Source organism: Drosophila miranda (assembly GCF_003369915.1).
Source record: "Drosophila miranda strain MSH22 chromosome Y unlocalized genomic scaffold, D.miranda_PacBio2.1 Contig_Y2_pilon, whole genome shotgun sequence".
Classification (NCBI taxonomy): Eukaryota; Metazoa; Arthropoda; class Insecta; order Diptera; family Drosophilidae; genus Drosophila; species Drosophila miranda.
Window position 1 is genome coordinate 8,694,155 of NW_022881614.1, and position 16,733 is coordinate 8,710,887.

General features: G+C 43.3%; 1 protein-coding gene across 1 annotated transcript; it reads right to left on the reverse strand.

Annotated features, from left to right (window-relative positions):
• Positions 1–567: 567 nt before the first annotated feature.
• LOC117193454 (protein krueppel-like) lies at positions 568–3,727 on the reverse strand. The gene is made up of 2 exons (XM_033398210.1): positions 3,131–3,727; positions 568–2,623 (listed from the first exon to the last, which is right to left on the reverse strand). The coding sequence occupies exons 1-2, from the start codon at positions 3,165–3,167 to the stop codon at positions 1,146–1,148; spliced, it is 1,515 nt and encodes a 504-aa protein (XP_033254101.1). The 5' UTR covers positions 3,168–3,727; the 3' UTR covers positions 568–1,145.
• Between the last annotated feature and the right edge of the window lie 13,006 nt (positions 3,728–16,733).

Genomic DNA, 16,733 nt, shown 5'->3' on the forward strand with positions numbered 1-16,733 from the left:
AATTTTGATACAAAGAGGTATTGGAGGTATTTGGTTATAGCATTTTTTCCTGTTTACTTGGTTCAAGACTTACGATTAGAAACTGTTTATTTTCACATTTGAAATATGTTAGATTACATTTTAACAGTTTACAGCTAAAGTTTATTCATTGAGCTATGTGTATTTCAAAGATGCCTTGCGAACATTTTATTTTGTTTTGTCTTAAATGCCTCTCAAGAGCTAAAACAATATCAAAATCAAGGGTATTTCTAATATGGAAGAAGATTGTGTAACAGCTTTCTCGCCTGTTACTTATTGCCGTATACCGTTTGCCTTTTAACGAAAAATAAAGAAAGAAAAACAAAAAGAAGGTAACATAAAATGTTGTATAATTTTTGGAATTAATTTATTTTTCCATTGCATTCAGCAACATTTCAACTAAACATGACTCTGAATAGGAACATGTAAAGTAATATTATATTTTGGGCTTTAATAAAACAAGATTCATGCAATAAAATATTAGGAACTAATCAGTTAAATAATGTTATTAAATATTTATGGCAAACAAAACAAATAGCGTACAAACAATTTTGTTTTTATTGTTAACTTAAAGTTAATTTTGATTTAATGTTGATTGGCATTGCTTTCTTTAAGAATCCTTTAAAATATATTAAAATTAAAATAATATAGTCTATTAACCATTCGATAGATTTTATATTCTTAGCGAGAGTAAAATTGTATTTTTGGAGCGCTGTATAATTTACAATTGGCAGCTGCATTTGCTGGGTATTTACAAATTTGACTGAGTTGAAAATAATCTAAAACTTGTAACTTAAAGTAGGTTAGGTGTTGAAAATGGCACAACATGTTCGGTTCATTTTGGTGGGTTTTGGCAGGGATAAGCATGTCATATGGCATTTTTAGATAATTTTGTACAAATTATGTGTGTTTGTTTGTTTTTTTTTGTTTTAATTTTGTGCAATTATTTCACTAAAATATCTATATTTTCTTTAGTTACTTGTACTTAGCATTAAATTCCTGTTGCAAAAGATGTTTGCTCTCCACTTTGAAACTTCATTTTGTTTAAATTTTGTGTGGATTGTTGCCAGTCAACTTCATCAAATGAAGGCTGATAAAGGCTATGTACAATTTGGGCTTTGACTGATTTAGTGCTGGCGCATATATAGAACAGCGGCATCATCCAAATCGTCCAAATCAATATCCTCGTTTTGTTCTTGTGATTCGGTGGAGCGGGGCGAGTGCATGCTGAGATCCTCAGGCTCGGTTTGCTCGGGCATTTCACTGCGGACATGGATTATCTGGGGAGGAGGTAGACGAAACACACGGCGTATATCCTGGGCCTTTCGACGGGCCATGCTACTGCTGCAGTGGCCATCTACTGAACTGGCGCCGTCCTCAGACAAATCCAATGGAGCCTCGTCGTCCAAAGAACCCTTTTCGAGATCAACCGACTCGTCAGAGCCCCCATAGCTTGCACACATAGCCGCAAATTTATTGGCTGATGGCTCCAGAGCCATAGAGGTGACTGCCATGGGAAAGTCTCCACTCATTGCTGGTGAGAGGGCCGGAGTGGGTGGCGACTGAATGCCACACTTGTGATTCATCAGGTGGTGACGCCGACGGAATTTCATATGGCACCGGTCGCACTCAAAGGGCTTCTCGCCATTGTGGACCAGCATATGGGACTTCAGCTGATTGGAGTCACTGAATTTACCGTCGCAGATCTCGCAAGTATTCGGACGCTCCCCAGTGTGAACGCGCAGGTGACGCCTAAGATTGGCCACCTGCACGAATTGGCGATCGCAGTGGGAGCAATGATATGGCTTCTCTCCGGTGTGCAGACGCATGTGGGTCTTCAGGTGATGGTCTCGGGTGAAGCGCTTGTGGCACTCTGGGCATTCGAAAGGCTTCTCGCCGGTGTGCGTACGTTCGTGGTTCTGCAGGACGTGCTTGTATCCAAAGCTGCGATAGCAGATCTTGCAGGTGAAGCTCTTGTCGCGAGAGGGATCTTTGGATGCGACGCCGGTAACTCCCGCACCGACGCTTCCCACCTCGTGTGTAGAATTGGGCGAGCTGCCGCTGGATGGGGGAGAAATGGGTCCACCCGGTGTGTGATAGAGATCATTCACGCTCATGGTGATTTCCGTCTGGAACTCCTTCTTTACCGATAACTTGCGAGACTTCTTCACTGGCTCACGGTGCTGTGGTGTACTGCTGGGAGAGGTCAACGGATGCTTGCCACTGCCCAAAGGTGTAGTGGATACGGGCGAGTGCGGACTGGCGGGCGGGGAATGCATATGCGTGCCCTGGGGTGGCATCTGCGACTGCTGGGCAGCCCAAGCTCCAAACAAAGCCGCCGGATTGTGGGGAAACAGTGTGTTGGACAATGTACTCATTGGAAGCTGGGCCATAAAAGCAGCCGCCTGGCGGTTAGCAGCCATCAGTTGGGTGGGTGAGAGCATGCCGAAGGCTGATGCAGCGGCCGCCTGTTGTAGACCCATTCCCGGGTACATGGCCGCGGCGCTGCTGGCTGACGTGTTGGCCGACATGGGAGGCGACAGTGACATGGAGCGGTCTGCAGCGACCTCCTCCCTTTTAATTCCCGCTAAAGCAGCAGCTAGGCCTAAAACAAAAAAAAAGGAAACAAAAAAGTTAGCTAAATGTCTTTACCCTTCTTATACTTATGAAATACGTCTGAGGAGAAGGAGAGTCAGAAGAAGAGCCGAGGCTGTCTTGCTAAGAGAGAAATTGCTTAAGAGCAAACCAACGTCACATATGTTCATGTGTGAGAGTGTTGCTCATGCTCTTTCTCTCTGTATTTCTCTTTGTCTTGTGCTCTCAGCCCTTTGTTTTGGTGGGGGCGTTGCAGTAACGAGTTGAGTGCCGGTTTCTTTCTGGCGAAACTTGTAAACAAAACTTAATTGCTCTAGACTCTAGATGTGTGTGTGCCTGTGTTTACGTGCGTGTGTGTATGTAAAAATGGCGTTTAACATTAAGATGAACACATCGAGACGTCGTTATCACTGTGCTATGTTAAAGAGCAAGCTTTCATTCTGATACAGGTCTAGCTTATAGCGGACTTGTGTGAAAGTTTTGAACGTTAAGTGAAATGCATGTATTTTTTACTTACTTCGTGTCTGTGCGTCCTGGAGCATTGATATAGCCATTAATCCGTGTTCGTTGCGGTGTTGGGGGCTTCTCGTTTTTGCCTTGATTTGAGAAAAAACCAGTTGTAAATTCGCTTGATAACTTTTAGTTAAAACAGTGTAAACACACAATTTTCATTTGAGCAAAGTTTTTTGCACTTTTTCTAGGATATGATTCTAGGATAACTTCTTTGTTTCACGCACTTTTTGTACTTTGAGGTAGAGTGTTAAGTTTCTTTTTGTGTTTATATAAGTTCGCCGATTATACAAAATGAGGTAGATTGTAATTTATTCCAGTTATTTTATTAACTTTCTCTGCAGTAGTGTTTGCTCTGAGGTATTTGATTTGTTGCCCGTTTTTAGTTTGTATTTTTAAGACACAAAAATTCTTAAGATGTTGCCGTGAGGAGTCTTCGCTGAGGAATGATATTTGAGAGTGACTGAACACGTTTTATATAGCTGGAAGTATCCTTTGCCGAGAAATCCTTTTTGAAGCAACAAATTTGCGTATGTGTATGAGTTGATGGGGTGTTCTTCTTTATCGAGGAATTCTGTTGTTCCTCTCACGACCAAACCATCACGAATGATACAAATTCGGTGCGTGCGCTAACTATAAGTACGCTCTGCTCCGTTTCGGCTTCGCCCTCCCTCACGCATACACTCGCACGCTCAGAGCACACACACGCTCGCTTCGCTCTCCCGCTCACTCACACAAGCGCAAGACAGCAAGAGTAGGGAGGGAGCAAGCAGTGAAACGACGGCGAAAAACGATCCGACGACCGAAAAGGTAAAGTTGAATACTTTTTACCTAAGAGACAGACGACTGTTGATTTTTCCTATGCAAATTGGAGCGACAGGGATAGCTAGACACATTTAAAAATCTCAAAAGCGTGGTGTCCTTATGTACTGACACACATGCTTATGTGCTCTACAGTTCACCAAAAAAATGTTGACTTTTAGTAAAATAACTTTACGCCGTACGTGTAAAAAACCTTCACGATTTTATGACACTGCATTTTTATACCCGATACTCAAAATGAGTATTGGGGTATATTAGATTTGTGGTAAAAGTGGATGTGTGTAACGTCCAGAAGGAATCGTTTCCGACCCCATAAAGTATATATATCCTTGATCAGCATCAATAGCCGAGTCGATTGAGCCATGTCTGTCTGTCCGTCTGTCCGTCTGTCCGTCCGTCCGTCTGTCCGTCTGTCCGTCCGTCCGTCTGTCCGTCCCCTTCAGCGCCTAGTGCTCAAAGACTATAAGAGCTAGAGCAACGATGTTTTGGATCCAGACTTCTGTGATGTGTCACTGCTACAAAAATATTTCAAAACTTCGCCCCGCCCACTTCCGCCCCCACAAAGGACGAAAATCTGTGTGTTGCGTGACCTTCCATCCACGGCCACAATTATTAGTTATTGATCTGAATTATGAAGTCTAGTGTAAGTTAGGCTAGGGCAAAGCGGGAGCGCAATAAAAGCTCGCTCTCTCGCTCTTGGCGAATTCGCCCCGCTTTGCCACCGTAGGTTAGCTAGAGTAAGAGATTTGAATTGTGAAGAAAATATATTTGTTCGCCAACCTTGAATTAGATCGAGCGTATCAAGTTTTTCGCCCCGCCAAATAAATAATTTAAATTACAGCCACCCAAAGTTTTCGGTAATTGATTAAAAAAACTCTTCTAATTTTTCATGGCGCCCCCGGGTGGACTGTAAAGTGAATTATAGGCAACAACAATAAGTGACAGTGACACAAGAAATTGCAGTATACATATGCAAACATATTCGTTGCCCGCGTCGTGTGTGTGTGCAATCGGCAATCAATTTGTAACAACAATAATTTTTGTGCAAATTCTGCTACCGCCGAGGGATGCCCTGCGATAAAGACAGGAAAGTAGCAGTTGGATTCAAAAGAGGAATCAGAGGTATTTGTGCAGAAATTTGAAGGCTGAGCGAAAGACATTCAGATCTCTCTTTGAGGTGTCTTGTGCTGAAAACATTGCACATCGCCTTCATATAGTAGAGCTTGATTGCATGCATTTTATTAGTAATTGCATAAATATAACTAAAAACACATAAATACATACATATCGACACATACAGACATATGTGAACCGCTATTTGGACGCAACAGTTATATGTACATACATACATCTTTCGTTTACTGCAATCACTGTCGCCCCCCCCCCCCCCCCCCCCCACCACCCTCCCTTTTATTTTGTTCTACCTTTCTTGTCGTTCGAACCTTTCTTGTCGTTCGAACCTCACAAAGTTTGTTCGTTCGTTCACCCAAGCCACGGCGTATAGAAAATACCCACACATACATACAAGCAGCAGCACCGGTGCATTATTTCGTTTTCGCTTTCGCTTGTTGGGAGAATTTTCGTTGCCGCTCTTGAGCTTAACGGTGCGCCAAGTGACGCGCTACCCTGTATCTAACGGGTATATTGTTTTTGGCTGTTACTTGCCAAGTGACGCGCTACCCTGTATCTAACGGGTATATTGTTTTCGGCTGTTACTTGCCAAGTGACGCGCTACCCTGTATCTAACGGGTATATTGTTTTCGGCCGTCACTTGCAACGACTCTTTCTCTTGATACCTCGTGCCTCGACATTCAATTCAAATTCGTTTTCGATTATCGTTCTCGTTCAAACATACAAAAAAAAAAAAAAAAAAAAAAAAAACATAATAATAATAAATAAATAAATAGAAATAATAGTGGTTTGTTGTGTAAAATCTTCATACACAAACATTATGGCAGAAAAAAGTAAATCCACTCTTGAAGTCTTAAAGATTAAGCTCAAAAGTCGAGTAAAAAGCATTCGCCGCTTAGAGGAACGATTAGATCAAGGGTCGATTCCTTTGCAGTTACCGGAATTACAATGTAGATTAGATTGTTTGAATGCTTCAATTGAAAAGGCTAACCATTTGCAGGAGCAAATCGAGGACATAACAGGTGATGATGCATATGCAGCCGAGTTGGAAGAGCTGATAATTGTCACCAAAGGAAAGATAATGTCGCTTATCGCCGCCTTTGATGCAGCAAGCGAGACGAAGCCAGTGTCTTCTTCAGCCCCAACTCATGCTAGACTTCCGAAATTGGCATTACCCAAATTTAGTGGTAAACACTTGGAATTCAAAAATTTCATTAGCCTTTTTGAAAGACTAGTCCATAGCGACAACAGCATACCGGTGATCGAAAAAGTTAATCATTTGATTTCGTGCCTCTCTGATGAAGCATTAGGAACAATAAAGGCGTTCCAAGTCACCGAGCCAAATTATGAAAAGGCCATGGCTGGCCTAAAACGAGTATATGACGATTATTTGATTTTCACGAATAATATTTCCACATTGTTCAATCTGCCGAGAATGTCGCATCAATCTGCATCATCTCTAAGAACTCTAATCGATACTGTTTCGTCGATTTACGGATCGTTACTGTCGATCGGAGATGATACAAAAATTTCGAATGCAATGCTCATTCATCTCGTTTTAAACAGAGTCCAGTGACGAAACAAAAGTGGGATGAACAGCTTACTTATGAGAAGTTGCCGCTTTGGTCCGACTTTGAGAAAGTCTTGAATCGTCGATACCAGCATCTGTCTGCTGAAGAATCGCCCAAGCCAAGGCAAGACAAAGTCATGCCAAGCAAGCAACATAATCGCAGTTTATTTGCTTGTTCTTCCACTTCCACCAACAGTAGAACTCAGCAAACTTGTAGCTACTGCAATTCAGGAGACCATGTAGTGTCAAATTACCCTTCATTTTCGCGTCTCTCGGTGATGCAAAGGTTTGAGTTTGCTAAGTCGGCATCCCTATGTATTAATTGTCTGCGAAAAGGCCACGCTGTTGTAAAATGCAAAGCCAATAAATGTCGAGTGTGCAGCCGCTCACATCATACATTATTGCATCGATACACAGTGTCGGCTAATAGTCTCGCGTTGCCACCACCCCAATAGAGTCCTTCTCCTCCATCAAATCAGAATCAACCTTCCACGTCATATGTTTTGCATGCGACAGCTTTGGACAGGGTAATTCTGGCTACGTCGATCGTAAGCGTCCGAACTAAGAGCGGTGAACACATTCTGGCCAGAGCTCTGCTCGACTCTGGATCACAAACAAATTTTATTACCGAGGACCTCGCTAATCGCTTACAGATCCGTAGAGAGGAGTCCTGTATTAACTTGCTTGGAATTGGTGAATCTAATTCTCAAGTAAAGGATAAAATACACACAGTGGTGAAGTCGCGAATAAATGGTAGTGAGTTCTCCTTTGATTTTTGGATCCTGAAATCAATTTCAGGTTATCACCCTGACCAGTCAGTGAATGTGACTGACTGGCGAATCCCAGAGAACCTACCACTGGCAGACCCTTATTTCTACAAGCCACAAAGAATAGATATGTTAATTGGAGCAGAATCGTTCTTTGAATTATTAGCTGTTGGTCAAATTAAACAAGGTCCTGACTTTCCAACTCTTCAGAAAACCCTTCTTGGTTGGGTTGTGTCGGGAAAATATGTTTCCAGGAGTTTTGCTCCTCAAATTACAAACAGTTTGAGTTGCAGTGAAGAGTTGCTAGTATCCATCGATATGACCTTGAAAAAGTTTTGGTCACTGGAAGAAAGGCCATCTACCAAGAAAATTGCCACACCTGAGCACAAGCTATGTGAAGAACACTATCGTAAGACGACTCAGGTACTATCATCAGGTCGGTTCGAAGTAAGGCTCCCGTTTAAATCAGATCCAAATTGTTTAGGCAACTCCTTTGCGGTTGCGAAACGGCGGTTTTTGTCGCTTGAAAGACGATTGCATCGTGACCCTGAGTTGAAGAAAATGTACTTGGAATTCATGGAAGAGTACCTCTCCTTAGGTCATATGTCTCCTACTGACAATACGATTCCTTCTACTCCACACTACGTAATCCCTCATCAGTGTGTTCTGAGGCCACAAAGTACGTCTACCAAGCTCCGAGTCGTGTTCGATGCTTCGTCCAAGACGTCCTCACAGGTGGCCTTAAATGATATTCTGATGGTGGGACCTACCATTCAAGGGGAATTATACTCGACACTGCTCCGTTTCCGTCTGCACAGGTTTGCCCTGACTGCTGATGTTAAAAAGATGTATCGCCAAGTGATGGTGAACGAAGCGGATCGGCAGTTTCAGCTCATAGTGTGGAGAAGAGACCCTTCTGAATCCTTGAGATTATACAAGCCCACCACTGGAACCTATGGGACTGGACCAGCCCCATTCTTAGCTATCCGGTTTGAAAAGGTTGAGTGAGTCTGCGAAGCTCTCATTCCCTAGAGCTGCTAACGTTATTGGGTCCGACTTTTACGTCGATGACTTGTTGACTGGTGCTGCATGCGTAGAGGAGCTAAGGGCAATTAAGTCCGAAGTTTCTCAGGTTCTTCAGACCGCAGGGTTTGAGTTGACTAAGTGGTTTTCAAACTCACCCGAGATCACCGCATCTGAGAGCACAGCCAAACCCATAACAATATCGGATTCAGAGTCGACAAAGGCGTTAGGAATCTCATGGTTACCTACTGACGATGCCTTTAAGTTCAAAATTGACAATTCAGCTATGGGTCTCCGAGCGACAAAACGGAACATACTATCGGTGACATCAAAGTTGTTTGACCCCCTTGGTTTATTAAGTCCTATCGTTATAAAAGGCAAGATCCTATTGCAGGAGCTTTGGCTTAACAAACTAGATTGGGATGAGTCGATCCCGCTGCATTTGGAAACAGCGTGGAATAAGTTGAAAAATACACTATCTCAATTGGAAGACATATCCATATCTCGGTTTGTGTATTCCGATCCGATGTCACCGGTTCAAATACATGCCTTTGCTGACGCCTCCATGAGAGCGTATGGAGCGTGCGTCTATATACGTAGCAGAACTGCAGAAGGTTTAAAAATATCATTGTTGACTTCGAAATCCAAAGTAGCGCCGCTCACGACCAAAACGCTCCCAACGCTTGAGTTATGTGCCGCTCACTTTCTCGCAGATCTCTGTCACAGAATCAAGCCCCTATTAAACGTGCCCATTGAACGAGTCGTTTATTGGTCGGATTCAGAGGTAACTCTCCATTGGATCCGGTCTCATCCATCGTCGAAGGACGATCCATCATTTCTGAAAGAGGAAGAAGAAAACTGGCCCAAGAACGCTCATTTCGAACAATCCGATGATCTTCAGCTGGAAAAGAGGAAGACTGCGGTCGGGTTGACCGCGGCTGTGCGAAGTTCGGAGCTGTTAGATGTCATCGAGGGATTCTTGTCACACCTCAAACTGCTTAGAGTGTTCGTGTATGTGTTCCGCTTTATAAGAAAATGTAAAGACCCAAGCCTAAATTTCGAAAAAACTATCTCACCGACCGAATACAATGAAGCTTTTTATAAAATTGCCGAAATCATCCAGCATCACGAGTATCAAGGAGAAATTGAAAAGGTTAGGAAAGGATCTACAATTGGTCCTAGTCTTCAGCGGTTGAACCCATTCATCCATGAAGACACAGGGACTTGGTGCAACTTTTCGTTGTTGCGAGTGGGGGGGCGACTAGCCAAAGCTCCTATATCATACGATGCCAAGTTTCCTCTGCTTTTGACTAAGCGCTCGCAATTCGTGCGAAGCTATATTCGTCATCTGCACCATTCGAATTTTCATGTCGGCCCACGAGCACTTGTGAGCATCCTTCGACAGAGCGTGTGGATAGTGAACGCTCAGGAGGTCCGCCGTCAGACAGTTCGATCGTGTATGCGCTGTTTTAAATGCAAGCCTCGATTTCTGACGCAACTCATGGGGAATTTAACCGCAGATCGACTCCGTGCTCTCCGCCCATTTTCAATTTGCGGCGTTGATTTTTGTGGACCAGTGCACACGACATTGAAAGTTCGCGGAAGGCCCCCATACAACTCATACTTTGCGCTTTTGTTTGTTTTGCGTCCAAGGCGGTTCACCTAGAAATAGTTTCCGATCTAACCACTGATTGTTTTTTGTTGGCTTTTCAAAGGTTCGTCGGGCGCCGAGGATATCCCCAAGTCGTTCATTGCGACAACGGGACGAACTTCGTCGGAGCGAGCCGCCATCTCAGCGCTCTGCGGATCAGGCTCAAGGAGCAAGGAGACGCAATTCGCGACTTCGCGTCAAAGAACGGATGCGAATTTACGTTCATACCGCCGCGAGCTCCTCACATGGGAGGGCTATGGGAGGCAGGTGTAAAAACTGCCAAGAGCCTACTCCTACGGGCGGTAGGCAGCGCGCTCCTAACCGCCGAAGAGCTCGCCACAGTCCTCGTCGGCATCGAGGCCATATAGAACTCGAGGCCGCTGGGAGCCATCAGCCAAGATCCAAGCGACGGCGAGGCACTAACACCCGGGCACCTGCTGACAGGCGGGTCGCTCATCGCCCCCCCAGCACTGCGGACTCCGGACCAGGAGAGTCTCAGTTGCTTGCGGCGATGGCGACTTGTCTCGTCAGTCAGGCAAGCGTTTTGGCAGCGATGGTCCCGCGAATATATCCTGGGGCTGCAAATTCGGGGCAAATGGCACCAGCAGCAACCGAACCTCGAGGAAGGAGACCTCGTCATCGTGGCCGAGGACAATCTGCCGCCTCAGGAGTGGCTCGTGGGGAGGGTCATCGCCACGCACGCAGGAGAGGACGGCATGGTCAGGGTCGTCGAAATAAGGACTAGCCCTGGAGCGGTTTTTCGGCGGCCCATACACAAATTAGCGCCGCTCCCAATGTGTTGAAGCCGATGCAGGCGTTCAACGGGGCCGGTGTTGCGTGACCTTCCATCCATGGCCACAATTATTAGTTATTGATCTGAATTATGAAGTCTAGTGTAAGTTAGGCTAGGGCAAAGCGGGAGCGCAATAAAAGCTCGCTCTCTCGCTCTTGGCGAATTCGCCCCGCTTTGCCACCGTAGGTTAGCTAGAGTAAGAGATTTGAATTGTGAAGAAAATATAGTTGTTCGCCAACCTTGAATTAGATCGAGCGTATCAAGTTTTTCGCCCCGCCAAATAAATAATTTAAATTACAGTCACCCAAAGTTTTCGGTAATTGATTAGAAAAACTCTTCTAACTTTTCACTGTGGCATCCACAATTTTAAAGATATGAGAAAACCAAAAACGTAGAATTGTAGCGAATGACCATATTTTTAGGACTGCGGAATCTGAATTGGATCGTATTATTACTATAGCCAGCATCAAGAAAACAATTTCATTTTTTCTCGCCCTGTCTCTCTCTAACACACACGTAGCTTAGGCGGCTTTGCTTAGAGTAAAACATTAGCGCCTAGATCTCAGAGACTACAAAAGCTAGAGCAACCAAATTTGGTATCCACACTCCTAATATATCGGACCGAGACGACTTTGTTTCAAAATTTCGTCACACCCCCTTCCGCCCCCGTAAAGGACGAAAATCTGGGGATATTCAAAAATCTCAGAGACTGTTAAAGCTAGAGTAACCAAATTTGGTATCCGCACTCCTGTTAGATCTTACTATAAAACGTGTATCTCAAAATTTCGTTCCACCCCCTTCCGCCCACACAAAGAACGAAAATCTGTTGCATCCACAATATTGCACATTTAAGAAAACTAAAAGCGCAGAATCATAGATAATGACCATATCTATCAGATTGCTGAATCTGGATCAGATCGGATCATTTTTATAGCCAATAGGAACAAATCCATTTGCAGTGGTTACGCAGAGCCCGACGTCACGCTCAGACTGACGCACTCTTTGTCGTGTCGTTTAATATTAGGACATAGGACATAAATATCCTTGCTCTGCATAATGTTACGTAAAATTCGAATGGTTTCTGTCAACCAACGAACAAAATCAGTTTCAGCGAAAATTGTTCGCAAAACTCTCGAAAATTCGCAGAAAGCATTAAACAAAATTCAAGCACCCAAAAATGACTTTATTGATAAGGATTTCTGATTTTTGAGCCGATCTGACTCGTTCGAGAACATCGTCAGCTAATTCCCAGGCTTGCGGATTAGTCAGAAATACTTTTCTACATGTTTGCTGCCTTTCGCTTGATATTGACAAAGAAACTTAGCTCAAATGATTTTATTAAGATCCGGCAGTATGCGATAAGACGTTGCTGGTTATCTATGGACGCAAAGTCAAGTATACTAGTGTCGGGCGAGAGTAAAAAAAAACGAGATGTGAAATATGAAATGAAGAGTGAAGAACAATTTGACGACTGAGACTTTCACACACTTGTGCGACCATATGCTTGCAAATAAGTGGGGCAGTAGTGCGTATGAAAGTGCGTATAGTTTGTTGATAAGGCTCAAACTTGAAAAACTAACCTAGGCTAACACTACTTGGGTGACTATAGAGTAAGGTTCCTATATATATTTTTCTATTGTTGTGTCGAGCTCTCAAAAAATATATATATATAATAGACCAGCATATTAAGCTGTTCTAACTCATATACGAGTACGAGTACTATCCCAGCAGATGTGTTGTGTTGTAACTTCATCATCCTACACGTGTCTAGTTTCATCGTCTGATAGAAATTCTACCGCTGTACATAACCCTTACCGGACCGGACCTCCTGAAAGAATACAAATAAACACAAAACGCACAAAGCTAAACAAAGAGGAAAACTCTACATTTTTTTTTTATAAAAAAAACGACAAATTTGTACAAATATTTCGAGTGAAAACGAGGGGCTGTCAACAAAGAGACGATTGGTAGGCCAAAAAAAGGGGGAAAAAGCGGAAATAAAAGTGAAAGTGAAGGCTTAAAAATCGCACGTCGCGCACACGCATGCGTCTAAAAGCAACCCTAGGGACACATCATAGGGGTATTTTTTTTATTGTTGTACGGCCTATGAGTGTGCCCACAATTTTTTAATCATTTGTTACACTCGATCAGCTTTTGTATGGTTTTTTAAAGGGTGCGGTTCCTTGATTTATAGGCAATCGAGTAGTAACGACGTGATAATGTTGTTGGAAGTACAGACATGAACGGGACAGAGGTAGACCATAGCACTCTTGATCTTCTGTGTTTCTTGAATACTTCAGAATGGAACCGCTATTCCTAATCATGCGATTTGGTTGCTAATCCTAATACTTACAGTCCAGACTTGGACTGAATCCTTCCCTGCACTCTTTGGCCACACCGTAATAAGCCGCGGATGTAAACTACGCAAACCTCGACTAGCCACTAATCATTTATTGTTTGAATTTAAAATTACTCAAATCCCCATTTTTAATGTGATGGAAACTCCTTGAAGGGGATTGGGTTTATCCATTCCCGTTCGTTCAAGGACCTAATAATCGCAGATTAGTCGGAGATTTGGCAGCAGTCTGCACAAGATTGTCTGGCATCTGGCTAAAGGGATTGAACATATCGCTGAATATTTCTTCGAGAGATTATATTTGGTTAAAGCCCCTATAATGGTTGGCAATGACAAAAACAGGCGTTATTATTACTTTTTACTACATTTTTATTTGTATATCAAAAGAAAGAAACAGATAGACACTCCCTTGCCGCACTTCCACCGTCAACGTCAACGTCAGCAGCATCCCTAAAAATGTATTTCACGTCTTGTTTTTTAGAGCCCTCTGATCACGCGTGTACCATGAGAGGGGCAGGATCACTCCCGCAGAGGGGCAGGATCGTGTTTTATATCAATTTAATGAGTACGAACCTATGCCTTGATCTGGCTTGTTCATCGCATGCCAAGCGTGCGCCAGATCCAAAGCAGGGCGAAGATGATCACGTGGCATCTCAATTGCAAGGGTTACAAGGGACCACAAGACTTCATAGTATTCTTGAATGAATCCACGGTTTACAAATCCTAGGCTAATGGAAGCGAACTAATCAGCCTCGGAAACATAGATTAAGGATTAGCTGAGCTAGTCGTGAGCGTTGCAGTATGGATTGGGATTAGGCAACCGTGAGGCCAGGACGGACTAGCTCAAATTGGACACCGCAGGCCAATATCAATACATGATGTATGCAAGTAAGTTAAGTTTAATTTTGTTAATTATGCTGTTTATTTTTTAAATCAAGTTCCTTGGAAAATTTTTTCCCTTTGCAAGCAGTCAATCACATTAAAATTGCTCAACATGTTTCGCTAATGGAGAGCAAAAAGAAAAGAAGGTATGAAAGTAATACCTACGCATGGGGGATTAGGCGGCTAATCCGTCTTGTTCCAAATAACCAGCTGGAAAGGTGCTTGGCCAGGAAAACAGACATTCCGGGTGTGTACCGGGCAGATACTTCCAACATATTTTCGTTTTTCGGTGGGCTGTTCCTGAGCTAATTTAAATGACAAATATACGCGCACAAAGTGGCCAGGATTGCAGAAACCCATGCGAAATGCATGGTTGCTTTGAAGATTCAGGATTCAAATCAGATCGATTCGGTTCGGTTCGTTCCATTCAAGAAGACAGCGTTACATTTTTCACGGAACCTAATAAAAAACTCTTCCAGGTTGGCCGGTTAAAAAACTCTAAACAGTCATAAACGCCAGGTAGGACTAATCATAAAAAACTTTAAAGTGCGGAAGCAAGTCAACAGACGGTAAAAAAGTCAAACCGCTCACTTTCGTAAAAAGTCAAGGCCAGACTATAAACTGTTGGAAAGGACGAGGCAGCTGACTAGGGTGGTTGGTATTGTTGGTATGGTCGGTACATACATATGTGAGGCTGTTTTCGCGGCGAATTCGTTTACGATCCGTTGCTAATATGCAAATGCACAATACCGCTATGAGTCCTGACCTTGTTTATGATGCAAGGACCTTAGGACAGCCATTCTTAATCCGGATTTAGTTCAGCTCTGCAACATTTTTTGCATTGTTTTTCCTACGATCTTTTTTTCTTTGGTTTTTAAGCGAAATTTGACTTCTTAATTGCCAACAACTCAAGGCTGGTCTGGTCTGGTCTAGTCTGGTTTGGTCTGGTTACCTGTGATAGGCGAAGAGGATACGATACCCACGCTTACAGGTAGCTGAGCTTCAGTGTTCTCTCTGTCTTCCTTCCTCAGTGTATTTTGGAATTCCATAATTATGATCCTCATTGGCCCAAAGGCCTGCGTTCTTGCGAATTGAAGAAAAGGAAAAGGAAAGAAAAGAAAAAACAAAACAGACCGAGCCGCGAAAAAAATCGCGCCGCTCTCTAAGCCGGAGATTAGGATAAGGATTTAAAGGAAAATCCATCAATATTACGCCCATTGCAGGGGATCAAGCTTAATCGCCATGCTAAAGACTGACTTATTTGTTTGAAAAAATGTAATCCGTCTCTGGAGGTAGACTCAATGTGTTTTTTCTCTCTCGTAATCCGAGGGACAGCTGCTCAAAAGAGGTAAAAGCCTGAGCAAAACAAACGAATTGTACTAATTTTTATACCCGATACTCAAAATGAGTATTGGGGTATATTAGATTTGTGGTAAAAGTGGATGTGTGTAACGTCCAGAAGGAATCGTTTCCGACCCCATAAAGTATATATATTCTTGATCAGCATCAATAGCCGAGTCGATTGGGCCCTGTCTGTCTGTCTGTCTGTCCGTCTGTCCGTCTGTCCGTCCGTCCGTCTGTCCGTCCCCTTCAGCGCCTAGTGCTCAAAGACTATAAGAGCTAGAGCAACGATGTTTTGGATCCAGACTTCTGTGATATGTCACTGCTACAAAAACATTTCAAAACTTCGCCCCGCCCACTTCCGCCCCCACAAAGGACGAAAATCTGTGGCATCCACAATTTTAAAGATATGAGAAAACCAAAAACGTAGAATTGTAGAGAATGACCATATCTTTAAGACTGCGGAATCTGAATTGGACCGAATTATTATTATAGCCAGCATCAAGAAAACAATTTCATTTTTTCTCGCCCTGCCTCTCTCTAACACACGTAGCATAGGCGGCTTTGCTTAGAGTAAAACATTAGCGCCTAGATCTCAGAGACTATAAAAGCTAGAGCAACCAAATTTTGGTATCCACACTCCTAATATTTCGGACCGAGGCGAGTTTGTTTCAAAATTTCGCCACACCCCCTTCCGCCCACGCAAAGGACGAAAATCTGGGGATATTCAAAAATCTCAGAGACTATTAAGGCTAGGGTAACCAAATTTGGTATCCGCACTTCTGTTAGATCTTACTATAAAATGTGTATCTCAAAATTTCGACCCACCCCCTTCCGCCCACACAAAGAACGAAAATCTGTTGCATCCACAAGATTGCACATTCGAGAAAACTAAAAACGCAGAATTATAGATAATGACCATATCTATCAGATTGCTGAATCTGGATCAGATCAAATCATTTTTATAGCCAATAGGAACAAATCAATTTGCAGTGGCTACGCAGCGCCCGACGTCACGCTCAAACTGATTTTCTGTCTCTCTCGCACGCACTCTTTGTCGTGTCGTTTAATATTAGCGGCGTCTGCCGGAGGAGAGCCATACTGACTAAGTATCGGGTATAACTGTAGAGTTGCGGTGTCCGCAGCAACTCACATCGTTCCGCCTCGTTTTTATACCCGATACTCAAAATGAGTATTGGGGTATATTAGATTTGTGGTAAAAGTGGATGTGTGTAACGTCCAGAAGGAATCGTTTCCGACCCCATAAAGTATAT

Coding starts and splice junctions, on each gene's coding strand:
- LOC117193454 (XM_033398210.1), bottom strand. CDS start 3,167: ATGGCTATATCAATGCTCCAGGACGCACAGACACGAA. Junction 2,624..3,130: donor CCAGGACGCACAGACACGAA/GTAAGTAAAAAA, acceptor TTTTTGTTTTAG/GCCTAGCTGCTGCTTTAGCG.